This window comes from Neodiprion virginianus, chromosome 2, assembly GCF_021901495.1.
Source record: "Neodiprion virginianus isolate iyNeoVirg1 chromosome 2, iyNeoVirg1.1, whole genome shotgun sequence".
Classification (NCBI taxonomy): domain Eukaryota; kingdom Metazoa; phylum Arthropoda; class Insecta; order Hymenoptera; family Diprionidae; genus Neodiprion; species Neodiprion virginianus.
Genome location: NC_060878.1, coordinates 2,314,260 through 2,332,339, shown reverse-complemented (window position 1 = coordinate 2,332,339; position 18,080 = coordinate 2,314,260). Strand labels below are relative to the sequence as shown.

The following is an 18,080-nucleotide window of genomic DNA, read 5'->3' as shown; positions in this document are numbered from 1 at the left end:
GTCGAATAGTCCATGTTCTTCACCAGTGAACAGTGACATCGACGGTTAATGTATGCTCATCAATTCGGACGCGGAATTTCCCCGCGCAGTTTCACCGCCGGCGATCATACAGAAGTAAAAGCGGTGCGAAGAGCGATGGTGCCGCGATTTCACCGATCTGAAGTTAGCCTTGATTCGTGACAGGCGTTATAGAACTGCAGTTAATCCTCTCCATATGCAGTTCCAATTGTCAGGTGAGTCACCTCTTTGTAGGAGTAACATTAGCTATCCAGTCTCATACATCCACGATGGGAGTTTGGCTTTTTCATTTGCGTGTCATATGTGCATATAACTGACGTATATGTGTATATATAATATCTATGTCAATAATTGTATGCCGTAACAGGTGCACCAATTGCACGGACTAAACAACGTTATAATCATTTGGAATATCAATACCTCAAGAGAATGTATCGGCTGATGGCTGGTACCTAAACAGTGATCATGAACATTTGGAGCTGAACTATCGGCCAAAGACAGCATAATACTTACAAATTAGTGACGGAAAAAAGGAGGCAGTGACAACGTTTTTTGGTACCAACGAAGGAGAGGAACTGGCGGGCGGACACTTACAATTAGCTGCGAACATTCGATTGTCGAGGACGCATAGCTAAGCTGACTAAAGCCAGCTATGAACCGAGCGTGGGGATGGTGACGGTCGCGCAGCAGCAGCAGTACCACCATGATCAGGACAAGCACGAGCACCAGGAGCGTAACCAGTTCAACGACGATGATCAGACACCTAATGATCGTCGGGGCGTGACGATCAGGGACGTCGACGATGACGCTACCTCGTCTCTGGAAGATCGGGGCTACGGAACAGACTCCGCTGTCTGTGTTCGAATTGGGCCTGGCACCGACGTCCGTCGGACCGACGAAGTTGCCAGTCAGTCCAGTTTGTCCATCTACAGTGACGTTGATGATTCCCTGGAGGGAGATGAGACCGGTTCCTGGAACAACGATCTCAGTGTTCCCCTGTCCCAACAGCAGCAGTTCGACAACGGTGTCGCTCTTCCCATCAGCGAGGCACCCTCGTTCGGTGATGTTTGCGTGAAGAACTCGTCAAACGTCCACTTTGGGAACAAGACTTTTTACAATGGTCCCGTTACCATCAAGCAAATTGTTTACGCGAATCCAAACGTTGCCGAGGACGGCTTGGTCGAGGATGATCTGAATCGTGATTCTAGTTCGAAACTACCCAGCAATAGATTGCCGACCGATTTCATACCGAATCGATATGTTGATCCTGAGGCCAAATCGGCGGATCCTCGAAACGTGCAGGACGATGGTAAAGGTGATTATCGATAGTATCAGTGTTTTCAGTGTCACAATCAAAAATCATGTGTCATCATAGTTTTTATTGCATACCGTACAAGGCATATTTTATTGCGTTACTCGAAGATTTCGTCGTTGCTTCTACCGCAACGTGTATAACAGTGCACTACGCTGTGAATGGATAACGTGATTAAAGTGGTCTGAGTTGCATGTTGCGGCTTTGACGCCTTGACGTCGTACGGATCATTGACGGTCCGTGATAATATGATGGTTATGTGAGGCATTCCACGTCAAATTAGCAATCCATGTACCTCATCGTCTTCGATTTTAATAATTTCTTAGTATGATGTTCATACCGACCCAAAAAAAGTCTCGGAATTTTATTTAGTGAAATTTGAAAAAATGGAACAACCAATTCCGAAAACGTCATTTTTTTAAATCTGGAAAAATTTACACAGATTCTATGATTTGAAATGTGATTTTTAAGCAACACACGATAGTGGGATCTTGATATTTACTATGTTTTTCATCAGTTTTTTGTATTTCCATGTTGGTTAAAGAAAAAAGGTACATGGGCTGCGAATTTGACGTAGAATGCCCCCTATACATAGGAGGCCTTCTACGGGTTGCGTATAACTTCTTTATATACGCGTCAAAGACGCGGATAAAACTTTAATAAGGTTCAAGACTTCTCAATCGTGCTTGGATCGTGCAAAAGTATCCGAGTTTTTAAAATGTCGAGTTTAGAAACATTCTCAGATCTTGAGTGAAAAAACTTGCAGTTTAGCATGGCCGCCATCATCTACTTAACGCGCAGATAAACAGACCGCTGTTTAATACTGGTTATTATAATACGTGCGCTTTATTTATCGCAATGTTGTCTTTCACCCTTTTTGTTTTTCACTTAAGTACCAATCGACGGTTTTGCCGGTTTTTGGTAGATTTGTAATCGCCGAAGTGAGCAGCTTTAGTAACCAAATGAAAACTATACAGCGATCCATTAGTACTTATGATTTCGAATGAACTGATTTTTTTTGGACAATTTAATGGCTGATTGATAATTCTTATATGTATCTGCGTATCCGCAGTTTAACTTCCCGCTTGCGGATTATCCTCACGCTTTGTTGAAACAGGGATACTGTATTCGAAGGAATTGCAAGGCCTTGACAAACGAGGAAATTGTTATAATTATCGGTACAGCGCAGTCCATAGGTAGCACTATTGCGGTGAAAGTTCGTAAACAGATATTTTAAACACGGGTAAACACGAGTCAGACGTAAATACAGGGCTGTGATAGAGATTTTCAGTGTTTTTATCGAATCACCGGATTTAGGTACTTTTAACCGCGGTCATACGGAGACCTTTCGTTTTTTTAGCGGAAGCCTGTTAGTGCTAAAAATTGGTTCTCCGAAATTTCACCAATCGAAGTATTTAATGAATTTATAATAGTTAAAGGATGCGCTGGGGTTCTTAAGTGCGAACACTTCCCTGGCAAAACTACAGAGATGACGTAGCTATTCACTGCCGCCTTGAAATTGACGAATGTAAACATATGGACGTGGAATATTAACACTTGTTATTCCATTAACGCGGACCGCATACGCTGTCATTTAAAATATTCGGAAATCCTTGGGTTATACTCAGTCGCAGCGATTTCAGGCAGCGTTTATGAGAGATAATTATAATCCTTACCGTCGTACTCTGAATTAATTGTTGAAAATACATATGATGATACATTTTTTACGCTGAAAATTAAAATTTCATCTCATACAGTTAGTCAATGATTGTATTTAAAAAAGGACCAAAATTTTATGAACATAAATAGGTAAATAAAATTGGTCCATTAAGTTCGATTGATTCTTTAAAGAAATGTAATTTATTTCAGTATCGCAATTCTGCGCTTTGCTTTTAACATGGAGATGCGTAGCTTTGATGTGTGCGATGGGATCCTGCCTGGTTGCAGCGGTGGTCGTCAGTGTGGTCTTACTCTCACGGGATTCGAACTTGCCGCTAAACCCAGTTACGCCCTCATTTTCCGACTCATCGACGAACATTAGCGGTGTGTACAACAAACTTTGACGTTTCTTCTGACCGGAGGGTACAATTAATTTGTGTAACTACTTACGACGTTTGATTATATTCTGGATAATTGCGCAGGTCTACCATTCAACAATCTGAGATTCGTCACACGGAACGAATGGGGCGCCCAACCGCCAACGGAACCCCTAGGAAAGTTGAAACATCCGGTTCCTTATGTGATCATCAGTCACACCGCGACGGAATTTTGCGACACGCAGTCGACGTGCACGTTTCGGGTCCGCTTCGCCCAGACGTTTCATATAGAGTCACGAAATTGGTCCGATATTGCTTACAACTTTTTGATCGGCGGTGATGCTTACGCCTACATTGGACGCGGCTGGGACCATGTCGGGGCACATGCCTACGGTTACAACTCGAGAAGCATTGGAATCTCTTTCATTGGGACATACAATACCGTTGCACCTTCGGATCACCAGATGAACGCACTTCAGCAACTTATTGAAATTGGAGTAAAGTCCGGGAAAATTGCTGCCGATTATAAACTTTTAGGGCACCGTCAGGTTTCGAAAACTCTGAGCCCTGGTGACGCGTTGTATAATATTATAACAACGTGGCCACATTGGTCCCCCACGCCGTAATATTGTACGAGTATAATAAAATACCATTATACGATGTAGTGTAGCTCTCCTTTAAACGTTTCCTTATTAGTCTTTCCGTAAATTCATAGTTTTGTCTGATAAATTTCTTCTCTGTTACCATTACACCGGTGGACACGAATTTTGAGTCTGGGTTCTAGATGTCAAATTGTCATTTCTTCCATGTAACTAATAAAAAAAATTGTGTATTAGATAAAGTTTGCTTTTGCAGAAACTAGAGTGATATTTCGGATTTTCAGACAAATTGTCTATTTTTTCAAACATTTATTGTAAATTACAACTAAACAAACTTCACTTTCGTATATAAATCACTTTTATTCAAAATTGATAATTAATAATATACTACAAATTTAAAAGAATTGTTCAACAAAGTTCAGAAACGAATATTTTTTGTACTTCTTCTATGATTGTATGGACTCTCTCGTGTCAAATCCCAAACGTAATCTCAAGTCATGCTCTCATTATACTAATGACCTTGATAATGTCGTTCAACGTCCATCATATCTTGGTGAAAAAGTTTTCCTTGCTCTTCTAAATATGCACTCAGATTAGCTACCAACCAAGAACTTCGGGACGTAAAAAAGACAAAAGCAAACTTCATTAGTAATAAACGAAGATTTTGGTTATTATTTGATGTACAAAATCAAATTTACTTATTTATATATAAGCTCAGAAGAAAAAAATTCGTCGACCTGTGTTATAGACTCGATAAGTTGACTCCTCCAATCTTTGGGCTATCAAGTTTGAAGTGGAAACAGTAAAACTAAGTGTACTGGAATCAGAATAGTGTTGATCTAATGCGTTATAGGGATCAAAAATTATAATGGCTTGTGACATTTGTTTACAGTACGATTATTTCTCATCTCGAAAAATTCGGTCCATATTCTCAATGTTACCTCAATCCATGTACATCACATTAAATTCAGTTCATGGTATCAATCACGCAACATATTTACGTGCACATACATACTATATTTCTCCAACCAGAAATCAGTCTTAGCAAAATTCTACACTGCAGAATAAATTAAAAATAAAGAAATTTCAGCGTAGGTGATATGTTAATTAATAACCTGCACGTAATTGCTTCGATTCAAAACGGCAAAATTCAAAAATATACAGCAATTTTGTCGTGCGGTGAATTTCGATCCTCGTCTAGTTGGTGGTAAGATGACTTTTAGAACACACAGACTGGGATCACGTGATATAGCGCGGTATCGTTTAAATGCGGATTTGAATTTGAAAACCCCGGCACGCGATAAATATGCCCATGTCATAATTTTAAAAACTCAAGTCTATCCTCCAGCACCTTATGTGTAAATATTGACAATTATTAAAATTCTGAAATAATTCCATTAAAAAAAACACATGTTTCGTGTGACATATGCATTTCATGATTCTCGTCTGTGCCTGCGACTTCCACAATTAGTTAAGTCTGGTTGAATGACTATCACGGTCATCTCTGCGAACCCAACATATGAGTACCTACGACATGAGCGTCGGTTTCATATCTACCGCAAAAGTACTACACGGCACGCGGCGCGTAACTCGTTGTATGAGAAAAAACATTCTATGATGTGTATCAACGCGGACTCTAAATATAATGCGCACATTGTAATCTTTGTCGAATGTGCGTCAGAGAAATAAGGAAAAAACCCGTTGTTCAATAAAGGGAGAAGAAGGAACGGTAGACAGATGTCTCTGGAGAGAATCCAGATAAGGAAGAATATTCGCGGGTGATGCTGGCAGTTTGTTAAAAACGGGGCGCGAGGATGATGACAGTGGCGCAGCAACAAGAGCACCAGGACCAAGAAAACGGTGGTCAGAACCCCGGCGAACACGGAGGAGCGACGACCAGAAACATCGGGCAGGACGCTGACTTTGGTAACTCATCGAATTCCTGCGACGCCTTATCGCTAGACGCTGTCAGTTTTAAAAGCAGGGTGGAAATCCAGACGACGGACGAAAATGTCTGCAATCAGTACACTTCGACACAGAACAGTGACTCTGATGATTCCCTGGATAGCCATGTGTTTGAAATGTGGAGCAATGATATCAATGTACCCAGTGTTAAGCAGCAGCAATTCGTGGACGACGGCATCCTGCTTCCTATCAGCGATGCACCAGCTTTTGGCGACGTGTGCGTTAAAGATTCGACTAATGTTCACATTGGAAATAAAACATTTTACCAGGGGCCCGTTACGATCAAACAAATTGTGTACGCAAAGTCTACTGTATCCGATGACGGACTTGGCGAAGAGTTCTCTGAGTCTGGTGAGAAAGTTCCGAAGCATGAAGACTTGAAAACTTCTACGAAACCGGTAGACCCGCAAAACGTACAGGACGACCGTAAAGGTGAATATTGATACCCAATCTGATAGTCTGTATCCATGTATTTTGTCACCATTCTCCAACGATTTTAGAGCATTGGAGCCTGGTGCAGTGAGTGTTAACATTAGTGAGCAGTACTGCAGTTAGCAAACATGAACACCAATTACCAGTTGGTTTGTGCAAACGTGTAGGTAAATAAATTTCATTAATCAGAAATATTTTTTCAGTGACACAATGGCGCTCTTTGCTTTCAACGTGGCAGTCCATAGCTCTGATGTGCACTCTGATGTGCACTGTAGGATTCTGTCTTGTCACCACTTTTGTTAGTGCAGTCCTACTTTTGAGGGATACGGAACTACCGTCAATCCCAATGTTCTTCAGAGTTTCTGACTGGTTGACAGACGGCGATGGTAAGATACAAATCTTACAATCTAATCATCGCAACTTCTTTTATAATTCGATTTCCCAGATTGCTTGGGTTAGATGAAATTTGCACAATCACGGCTATTCTAATGAAATTCAAACTGTCTGAAAATAATTAATAGTCTCGTCTCATGCTATCTGTTCTGGATAAAATCTAAAACAGTATAATTGTCGCATTGTACAGTGTCGACACGTAACTCCTGATAACAATGCTGGACCATAGCTTCCTTCAACCAAAGTCTGACGAATATTTGTATTACGCGTTCATGCTACTTGGTATAGGATGTGGGAAAGTCCAACCTCATTATCGTATGTACCGCACGACGAAAAATATACAATTTCCTATTGAAATAATGTGAACTAGCTATGCTGTAACTTGTGCATTTTGACCTCACTTAGCTTACTTACGGTGGAAAATAATTTCGATGCACAACTTCAGGCTTTACGCTTCTTTGATATTCTTTATAACAGCTATCGCATGCATTGTCCTCAATGCCAACATTGAATGGCCGCATTCTTACTTATAGTTTTCGGACTATTAGTCGCGTCCCGGTGTGAATTAAGTTTAACTTCAACATACGCAAGTGAACCGATACTTTTTTCATTTTTAACCCTCATTGTCAATGCTTACGGTTAAATATGATTGCTGTACGCGGTTTTGCGGGATTGTTACAACAGTGACACTCCAGCGTTATCACGAGTTTGTCGTTATATGGGAGGCAGGAAGACTTCTAGGCAACTGCGATACTACAAATCAGCTCTGTGGTCCGATTATAATGATTTTCCGGCGAATCACAATTAATCGTGAACACGGAACCGTCCTAATTGAAGATCCGAAATATCTATGAACTGCAATTTTGTATTTTCCCAATTGCTGCTAGGATTGAAATAATTCTAACTCAGACATACCAAAAGCCGTCTGATTTTCGAATGGATTCATCTCCATACCAAAACTTGAATCCCCCATCTGTTAAACTCAGTCCTATTCATATGATTTAAGATCATTAAAAGATAGAGCTGATAAACTGGCACCTTAAAACAATACATTGTGAACTTTAGATATGAAGATTTTATTATCATTCTGCGGTCAGTGTCATATCTTATTTTGATGTTTGATTTAGAAATTCACTGTTTATTTATAGTGATTTAAGAAAGGTCGACGATTATAGTTCAAGGTCCGAAAGATTATTTTCTGTCGTAAGAAAAAAAAAAAAAAAATGGAAATTAATACGTCAAATTAAACTGTTCTTTAAAGAAAATTGGGTATCTTTTCAGTGACACAATGGTGGTCTTTCCTTTTATCGTGGCGATCCATAGCTCTGATGTGTGCTATGGGATCCTGCGTCGTCGCTGCGGTAGTTGTCAATATGGCATTATACTCGCAAGATTTAAATATGCCATCAATCTCCACTGTTACAAAAATTCTCGACTCATCGGTAGACATTAATGGTAACGAACAAAATTTTCGCATATTGAATGAAGTTATGAACATATCCCAACGTTATAAATGCCTTGAGAAATCATTTTACATTAAAAATTCTGTTTTTAATGTTATTTCAATTTTCGTAGGCCTCCCGTTGGGCACGATGATTAGATTTGTTACACGAGATGAATGGGGCGCACAGCCACCAGTGGAACCCGCGGCAAAGTTGAAGCATCCAGTCCCCTACGTGATCATCAGCCATACTGCAACTGATTTTTGCCACACGCAATCTTCATGTGTGTATCGAGTCCGATTAGTACAATGTTATCACATAGAATCTCGAAATTGGTACGACATTGCCTACAACTTTCTGATTGGCGGGGATGGTTACGTATACATTGGCCGTAACTGGGACTACGTTGGGGCTCATTCGTACGATTACAATGCCAGAAGTATCGGAATCTCTTTCATTGGGACGTATAATACCGTCACCCCATCGAAACATCAGCTGCACGCACTTCAACAACTTGTAGACCTCGGTGTCACGACTGGGAGGATTGCAAGAAATTATAAGCTTTTAGGTCATCGACAGGTTTCCAGAACTCTCAGCCCTGGTGACGCGCTATACAATGTTATAAAAACGTATCCACATTGGTCCCCCACACCCTGACATTCTTCGGATCGATGAGATTCCAATATGTGCAAGGGTAGCAGTATACTCATTTATTTTTCATTTCTTTGGTATCGTGAATTTTTACTGGGAACTCTTAATAGGTACTTCATTTTTATTTCGTCTTACATATCTTATTTATTTCATGCCAATTTTTTGGGTAATGTAAGTGTATACAGCATTTTGCTACTAGTATTTTTTCATCATGTATTACAAGTCGTGTTGCATATCAAATCTCATTTTCTCCTCAATGAGGGGTCTTTTTCAAAACGAAAGCCTTGTACAGTGTCCCACATTAATGCCACTACTAGTGTTTCGAGTAAATTTAAAATATCAAGTATACACAGAATTTTCATGAATTAGTATCGTTGATATGAAAATATTGTTGTTCCTTGACTGGAAATGATTTTTAATAAAGATATTGTTTTGTATAGTTGTTATTTGTAATAGCTTTCAATAGTGATTTGATACGTTTTAATTTATCGAAATATTTAATAAAATTTGTCGTATGTAGAAATCGGATGATTGTAACATAGATATTATAATATAAAATATCTCGAGAGCAAATCATTCAAACAAAGCTTGTTGTAATACCTATAACAGTCCAAGTTTTGAGTTGGCGTTTCGAAATTGCAACATTCGAAAGTGCAGCTGTTTTACCGGGCATAATAAAGGTGGATTCGCATGGCCGTGGCTTTACGTCGCAGTAATAATAGAAACCCTCCTGTATCCATGGGACAGCAACTGCGGCGTTGAAATGACTTTGTGAACGCACAAAGCTAAATCATTTGTATAAACTTACGAGTGTCCAGTCTCGTGTGATGAGTTAGTTTATGGTCAATAGTATTTCTGTTTATCGAATCATCAACAAATACTTGTGTTGAATGTTATCTGGAAATAATAAGAGAAGAACTAAACGAAAGAAATTGAAAAAGAAAAAACGAGAACGAAACCGACTACGCGAATCTTAAACTAATCGGGACCAGAAATGAGTTTGAAATGACTTATTGGTTGACTATTTCCGAGCTGGCCATTTTGGCGGGTGACGTGTTTTGGTGTTCTACTCATTGACATGCAGCCATATCAAAAGAAGGTGTAAAGGAGGGAAAGGCATTAACGCAAGGCTAGTAGGCGTTCACTGCGTTACGTAACGCGTAAAATGAGCAGCGTCGAAATAGCCGGTATAAAGAAGTAGCGAGGAAAAAACAAGAAGTAAACAGTACGAGGATACTATGGGGAATAATATCGATTTGCGCGTGTACTGCCCGATGGTAAACAGAAGATATGATGTATTCAATTTTCAGCTGCGCTAGGGGCAATGCACGATGGGAATAATTTTCTGTAGGCGCATGCGCAGTTCAGTTTACAGTTGGAGCTTGAAAGAAAATGGCGTCAGCTAAGTTTCTGGAGGAAGCTCTTAGTACGGACGTCGATGAATCCGCAGTAAACGCGATCGTCGGTTCGCTCGAGACGCAGTTGGTCACATCAACGCCGCCGATCTCAACCCACCAAGTGAACTCCGGTTCGGTTAATCAAAACCATCAGTTAAACAGTGGGATTTCAAACGGGGGTACCATCATCTCCGCGGGACTGAAACATGGGGTTGCTAACGGCGGTGCTACTTCGATGAACAACCTGATATCCCAGGACCCGAGCAAGTCAATCACGACCAGCACCCTGTTGCCGGTGAACGTCGTCACCTCGAACACGATAGCGCATACAACATCGCAACAGCATCCACAGTCAGGAATTCCCGCTGCCGCCTACATAAACCAAGTCACAACCAATCAACAAACGAACATTACTAATATAACCAAAACACACGATCACCAACAACAGCAGCAGCAGCAGCAACATCAGCAACAGCAGCAGCACCAGCAGTCTGTCAAACTGGTGTATCCCTCACAGGGACAGACCATATCCACCACAGGTGTGGTTAATGTTAACAACAGGCTGTCATTCCCCACCCAAACAGTTGGCCATTTACCCAACGGCAGTCTAGGGGTGACCACGCAGACTGTGCTTCAGACTACCTCTGGCCTTGCTCACAACATCGGCTCTATAACACAGGCCAACAGCCAGTCCTCGGCTAATGTCAACAAGCAGCAGGGGGGTGGCACTGCCTTGGTTATAAAGACTAGCGCCACACCTGGGGGAATGGTTTCCGTCCCAATGTCCGTTCCCGTTTCAGTGGCTGGGAATGCCACCAGCAGCACCCTGCAAGGGAAGGCTGGCGTCACTTCTACCATAGTACCTAGCAATGTCCAAATTTTAAACGTAAACACTATGAGGCCCGGTACTCCTGTCGCTGGACAACAGCAGGGCAAGCAAGTTGCCTCGAGGGTCGTCATTGGACAACACATGGTCGGTGCCAGACCTGGTGCACCCGGGGTAAGATGCTTTTTTAACGACATTTTCATTCATCATTTTCGCATTCATTTGCTCTTGCCAATATTTCGGTATCAACTTTTCTGCAATCCCTCCAATAACCTTGCAGAATATCAAAAGTGACTGGTATTTTATGTATCTCGTGTTTTTCAAGACTTATTTGTCAATCACAGAACTGTCTTTTTATTTTCTATTTTACAATAACCTTGAAACAGTTTCGCCCATTCATTCTTGCTCAAGCGAGCAAACCATGTGTCAGCACCGATTGCTGTATGTTTACAGTGAATCATTTTTGATGTGCGCAATATCATTACTATTTTCATTTTTTTTTAACAATTTCCATTTTATGATCTCAAACGCAGATTCAGTTTATCGGCTATTCAAAAAGAAAAAATCATTATAAGTTTGAATAACTTGTTACAATTTTTATTATCTAGGGTTTCAGCTATGCAGAATTGATTTTTTCATCCGATGACGATTTCAAACTATATTTTAAGTAAAATACATGTACAAAAGTTGCAAACTACCGAATCTTCTCCTGTTATAATCTTCAAATTCAAGGTTCTCAGCTTGCGGAAACAAATGGCCAGTTTATTCCTAGCAGCGATCGATTGTTAACGCATTCACTGTCAATGAAACTACCAGATTTTGATGAAACCGATTTAACATTTGGGAATTTGGCATTTCAGATAACACTGCAGGCCCTCCAAGGTCTTCAACCTGGAACCCAGGGACATCTGCTTTTGAAAACTGAGAATGGGCAATACCAATTGCTGAGGGTAGGACCGGCGCCACCCACAGGTACCCCTGGGGGAGGGAATGTCACCCCGAACAGTATTGCCGGAGGCGCAGTGGTTGCTCCGACCGCAGGCACAACTTATCGCCTAACCTCTGTGCCGGCTGTAAGTAGGCTGAACACTCAGTTCACTGGCCCGCCACTCGCCACGTTAAGAAAACCCATTCAGGTGACGCACACTCATAACTCGTAAGAGTCTCTTGATGTAGTGGCGTTGTAGATTTGCACTGTTTTATTGACTTTAGTTGATTGGAATAGTGGTTTTTCCTTTCATTTTTTGTCCTTTTTTCTTAGAACGGCAATATACCGTGCATATCTTTGTTGGAAAGTGTTACAAGTCCAAGTTGGATTTATATTTTACTGTAAATTCAATTGTCAATTTGTTACAAGAAATACGTGGAATGATTCTTGGTAACCGTTTTCTTTCCTCCGTCAATGTTTTATTCTCATCGACGTAATATTTGATATCATTTTTAACTAATTTTCGTTGGACATATGATTTGATTTAGAATTTACGATAGATGTCACTCGATTGTTTTTCTCTGTATCGCAAGGTATGCATCACACTGCATATATTGCATCACTTTATTATCATTTTGAACTATTCAGGATATTTTTTTGACAGAAATTATTAAATTGCAAATTTTGCCTTCCTACTATTGAAAAGAAGTTTTCTGAATTACTAAAAGTAAACTTATTAAATTCGTCGGTATCATCAGTTTCAATGATAAATAGAAATTCGTAACTTTAAAAATGTTTAGCTATTATATTCATGTCACACGGTATTATTTGAGGTGTTGAATACCACTGACCATTTGCAACCAGTCTTATTAATATTCTCGATTAAGCTACCATGTAATTTTTCGATGAGCCCGAACTACAATGTCGGTTGCATGTTTGTTAAGTAGAAATATCAAAGTGTTCTTACAATGCTTGATAAATATGTAATTGGTCAGTTTATGTGATGCTATTTGAGTAGGTACAATTCACTTTTTCATTTCAAATAGCCACGTTTGATTACAAAAAATCAATCAAAGTTCATAATCTCAGTCCAAGTATTAATTTCTACTATTATTCACAAATTTAGTTCGTTTTTTGTCTTTTTTGTATTGTATACTATCCCCACAGCTTAAGTATGGAATGATATATCCATTAGCATAAATTCCACACGATTGTCCAACTGCTAAACGGCTATTTAGACATGAAAAAAATATTGCTAGTGGTATAGAAGTGAATTTCATAGTGCTTGATGATTACGCGCCCTTCAGTTTTCTGTAATGACAATGCAAATTCTGTCATATTTGTATCACGTTTTTATTATTATACGTGTAGTGTGATTGCCGAAATTATTTACTTATTCGTTGTATTTGTTCTGTGACATGAAATTGCGTGTGAGTAGTAGTGGTGCATTATTTTAACGGTAGTGGTTTGCGCAAATTACGTATTTATTTTTTATTTTTTTTTTATTTTTCCCTCAAATTGCAACTGTAGTAAAAGAAAACGATATGAAAATCAACGCTTCCTTGATTGACAAAATTTCATCTAGTAAAAAAAAAATGTTTGAACGAATTTTCATATCGTTCCTCAATATCGCAAATATGAAAAGCAATGAGGTTAGTTACAAATGATTAATTTTCATCTAGACGGTAGCTGCAAGTGTTACAACTGTGACCACGACTCCTGGTACTGTAACTACTGTAGCAGCCGCAGCTCCAATACCTGCTGCAACTAAAGTTCCAACAGCACAAAGTCCTGCCCAGGTAAAAAACATGTTGACTTTTGTCTTTGTTTCATGTACAACCATCGCGAATTAATAATATAATAAAAATGGTGTAATTCTTCTTTTTCAGCGTCAAACCACAGATAATACCAAAGAAAAGTGCCGTAAATTCTTAGCAAATTTGTTAGAGTTGTCTAGTCGAGAACCTAAAGCAGTGGAACGAAATGTTCGGACGTTGATTCAAGAGTTAATTGATACTAAAGTTGAACCGGAAGAATTTTGTGATAGACTTGAAAGATTGCTGAATGCCTCGCCTCAACCATGCCTCATTGGGTTCCTCAAGAAGAGCTTGCCGCTTCTCAGACAGTCCCTCGTCACCAAGGATCTTGTTATTGAAGGCATACGTCCCCCTCCTGCAAACGTTGTTTTCTCCATAGCAGACAGTACGTCGGTAGCTCAGGCACAGGTGGGTGTATTCAATATGGCAAACTGTTGTATTAAAATTTTCATATCAATATTGTCCATATCCGTCCATGTTTAAATTATAATCAGGGTTGTTACGTGACCTAGCAAATCGAGATGTTCTTTGGGGGGGATTATTTGTCATGTTGGAAAAGTCGAGGAATTTCACGTAATTATAAACGCTCATTAAATATCTCGGAGGTATACTTATATTACAGTACAAATATTCATAAGCTATTAGATAAGTTGAATGCATTTCATTATTTAAATTAACGTTTCATTGTTACCGTCGTACTTAATTGTGTATACTACAAACTTCTTTCCCGTGAGCTTCAGAACAAACTTGTATTTTATACATTGAAAACTTGGGAAAAATGGGGAATTCAGTGGGAAAAAAACTAACAACCCTGACCGAATCGCTCTTATGTAAAATACTCGATTGTTAAATAATCGCTAATTAAACTTCGAGCGTGTTATTCACTTGACATTATGTTTCCTACCAGAATCAGCTGAGGCCAACTGTTGCTGTAGCTACGGGTCCAGTGGGAGGAGGCATAACGACAACACAAGTACGTGTTATGGCGCCTCTCGCAGGGGCAACTACGATGGTTCAACGACCAGCACAACAAATCCAACAGAGACTGGTATGGTTGAGTTCACATAAAGTTTGATCATTGCGTATTTTTTTTCTTGGACTTTTGTAGTTGAAGTCCATTGTTTTTGTTCTCGATAATGTTCTGTTTCGATGAGACATTGTTCAGATCGGATTAAATTCGGTCAACTCCAATTGTAATTTCTTAGCATTTATTTCTAATTTACCGATGATACCGTCTCTTCAAGATCCGTAAACTTTGTTAGGATCTAGCACAGGGATGCTTAACTTTGTTTTCGATATGCGTCCCCCCTAACTCATCCATATTTAAATGGATTGCTGTATTTTTGGTTTCACTAGAAAAGTTCGGCAATACAATATTTTAGATCAGACCGGTAGTGACGATGGTCCGTAGCCCGACGACACACACGGTCAAAACAACAGTGGCGGTGAGCGGTATTCGACCTACTGCTCCCACCGTTCAAAAACCTCCTGTCGCTAACGTCATTAAGACGGTTGCTACCACAGCGCAGGGCAAGACTATCAACACCACTACTACCCAGAATAAAGCCGTAGTGCCTTCCTTCGTTCCAAAACCAACGGCTAAAGAGAAAGAGAAGAAAACTTTCTCTTCGGCAGGATACACGTAAGTTATCGTGTATTGCGAATTTGTGTATCTACATAGCAAATAAGAGTATTGGAAATTGTTGGTATTATTGAGATTTGTCGCTATTGATCATTGATTGATATTTTTGTAACTTTTACTTTTCCTTTTCATACCGTAACTTCTTCAGCGGTGACGACGATATAAACGATGTAGCAGCTATGGGAGGTGTGAATCTCGCTGAAGAATCGCAGAGGATTCTTGGATCGACTGAATTTGTTGGTACGCAGATTCGGTCTTGTAAAGACGAAGTCTTTTTACACATGATTCCGTTACAGCAAAGGATTAAACAAATAGGTAATTTCTTCGGCTGTGCTTGACATTTTTCATCTCTTCGCTTGAGAAGCATTCCATTTATTTATAAACATACAAATTCTTATCCTTCCAGTTTCAAGTTACGGATTAGAAGAACCCAACGCGGAAGTCGCGTCGCTAATTTCGCACGCTACCCAGGAGAGGCTAAAAAATTTAGTTGAAAAGCTTGCAGTAATAGCGGAACATAGGATAGACCTCATCAAGGTAAAGTTTGCAGATCTGAGCATGCCGTGAATGGAATTTCATGTAGTTCTGAGTTTTGCTCCTAACAATCGTTGTTGTTGTCAGGTTGATCCTAGGTACGAAGTTACACAGGATGTAAGGACGCAGTTGAAATTTTTAGAGGAACTCGACAGGGTAGAGCGTAGACGGCACGAAGAACAGGAAAGAGAATTACTTCTGAGAGCTGCGAAAAGTCGCGCCAAAACCGAAGATCCTGAACAAGCCAAACTCAAGGCTAAAGCCAAGGAGGTATGCGCCGTCTAATTTTGATTTGATACCCAATTACAAGACTCGATCTTACTAGTTTCTCACATATGTCGGCGGCATCAGTTTCCGATACGAACTTTCACTTTATTTCTTAATTATTTCGGCAAAGATATTTCAGAAAATTACGAAGTATTTTACATCTCATTGTAGATGCAACGGGCCGAGATGGAAGAACTGAGGCAAAGAGAAGCGAATCTAACGGCTTTGCAAGCGATCGGTCCACGCAAGAAGCAAAAATTGGACATCGGCAGTTCGCCGGGAGGGACGGGTGGTGGAAGCGGAGTGAACTCTTCGACGTCCGGTCTTAGTAGGCAAATGCCGATGAGACCGCGGCTAAAAAGAGTCAACTACAGAGACCTTTTGTTCCTGTTGGAACAGGAGAAGGAGACGTGTAGGAGTACGACGCTTTATAAGTCATACTTGAAGTGATGTTGTGCGAGGGGCAGGAACGAGAGTGACCCGCCCTATCCCTGGCGCCCAAATTGCATGGTCTTGCGTGAGCTGGCCTCATTGGACCCTGATCATCACCGCGGTGTTGTCGTTATTGCATATCTGCCGGTGTTTCGTCATACGTGTACAATGAAACTCACCATAGGTTGGCCTGGTATTTTCATATACATTCAAAAGTAAACGATTCGTTTCGTGTACCAACGTCGATTAAATATTTATAAGCTACCCCCGGCCCTCCCTCTCTCCCCATCACCCCCGAGACTCCGTCACTCCCCTTCTTATATTGTAAATGACTGAATTTTTTTTTTTTTTTTTTAAGTGTATAATAAAAATAGATCGTTCTTTATTTTTCAAACACGAGTGAAGAGAAGAAAAATGAAAACAAATGAAAAAAAAACGTAAAAAAAAAATGAAAGCAAATGTAATAATTGAATCAATGATTATAATAATCGAGCAAAGTGTATGAGCACATCGATCCTCCTCTCCTTGTCGTCGTCTCCGTCGCCGTCGTCGTCGTCAAGGATATATAGTCTTTGATATCGAGTAGCATAATAATACATATGGCGAGAGTAGTGTGCGTATTAGGTCATATAGAACTGTGTGTATATATGGCGTGCAAATGAAATGATTGATCAAGCGAATGACTAAATGATTGAACGGGTGAACGTGACGGATGACGTCAGCGTATTATATATATATACATTTATATATATACATATGTACGTATATATATATACGTATACACACATGTACTTATGTATATGTGTACATATCTACGTATACATATGTATGTATATGAGATATATATGTGCGCGTGTGTGTATAATGCCTACTGCATTGTAATTCTTGACCTATACTTTTGGACAGTGTTGCGCTAGTGTGTAAAATAAGAGAAATAAAAAAAATTAAAAAATAAAATTAAAAAAAAAAAAAAAAAAACTACGGAGAAAAGAAAATTGAAGTAAAAATGGAAAAAATTAAAAAAAAAAAAAAAAATGAGCGTACAGGTTTTGTTAAAATAGTAAATCATATTTTTGCAAATAATAATGATAATAATAATAAATAATTAATTAATAATGAATAATATTAAAGACGTACAGACAAGAAGAAGGAGAAAATTAAATAAAACGGGAATAAAAGAAAAGCACGTTGTCCAAATAGTATGGAATAAAATAATTTGTACAATATATCTAATATACATTACACACATAAAATACTAAATAGTGATAATTTCAATGTTGGTACAACAGAATATAGCCACAACTCGACTATTCTCCACCATGTGATGGAATTGTTATAACAGTATATTATGTTGTAATCTACATTTTCAGTGTTTATAAATTTAGCTGT

General features: G+C 39.5%; 2 protein-coding genes across 3 annotated transcripts; both read left to right on the top strand.

The window, feature by feature from the left end:
• The first annotated feature begins 92 nt into the window (after positions 1-92).
• Positions 93-9,039, top strand: LOC124299166 (uncharacterized). Its single transcript, XM_046752164.1, has 8 exons — positions 93-233; positions 386-1,333; positions 3,200-3,373; positions 3,472-3,988; positions 5,779-6,362; positions 6,566-6,748; positions 8,037-8,210; positions 8,331-9,039. Exons 2-8 carry the CDS (start codon positions 688-690, stop codon positions 8,852-8,854), a joined length of 2,802 nt encoding a protein of 933 aa, XP_046608120.1. The 5' UTR covers positions 93-233; positions 386-687; the 3' UTR covers positions 8,855-9,039.
• A 637-nt stretch (positions 9,040-9,676) lies between these two features.
• On the top strand, positions 9,677-17,732 carry LOC124299360 (transcription initiation factor TFIID subunit 4). Of its 2 annotated transcripts, none has more exons than XM_046752543.1 (10): positions 9,677-11,245; positions 11,932-12,144; positions 13,682-13,798; positions 13,889-14,224; positions 14,724-14,864; positions 15,199-15,458; positions 15,607-15,773; positions 15,865-15,995; positions 16,080-16,262; positions 16,431-17,732. In XM_046752543.1, exons 1-10 carry the CDS (start codon positions 10,241-10,243, stop codon positions 16,707-16,709), a joined length of 2,832 nt encoding a protein of 943 aa, XP_046608499.1. In that variant the 5' UTR covers positions 9,677-10,240; the 3' UTR covers positions 16,710-17,732. The 2 variants fall into 2 exon arrangements, with proteins under 2 accessions (XP_046608499.1, XP_046608498.1); XM_046752542.1 differs by having other exon boundaries at positions 11,932-12,207.
• The last annotated feature ends 348 nt before the right edge of the window (positions 17,733-18,080 follow it).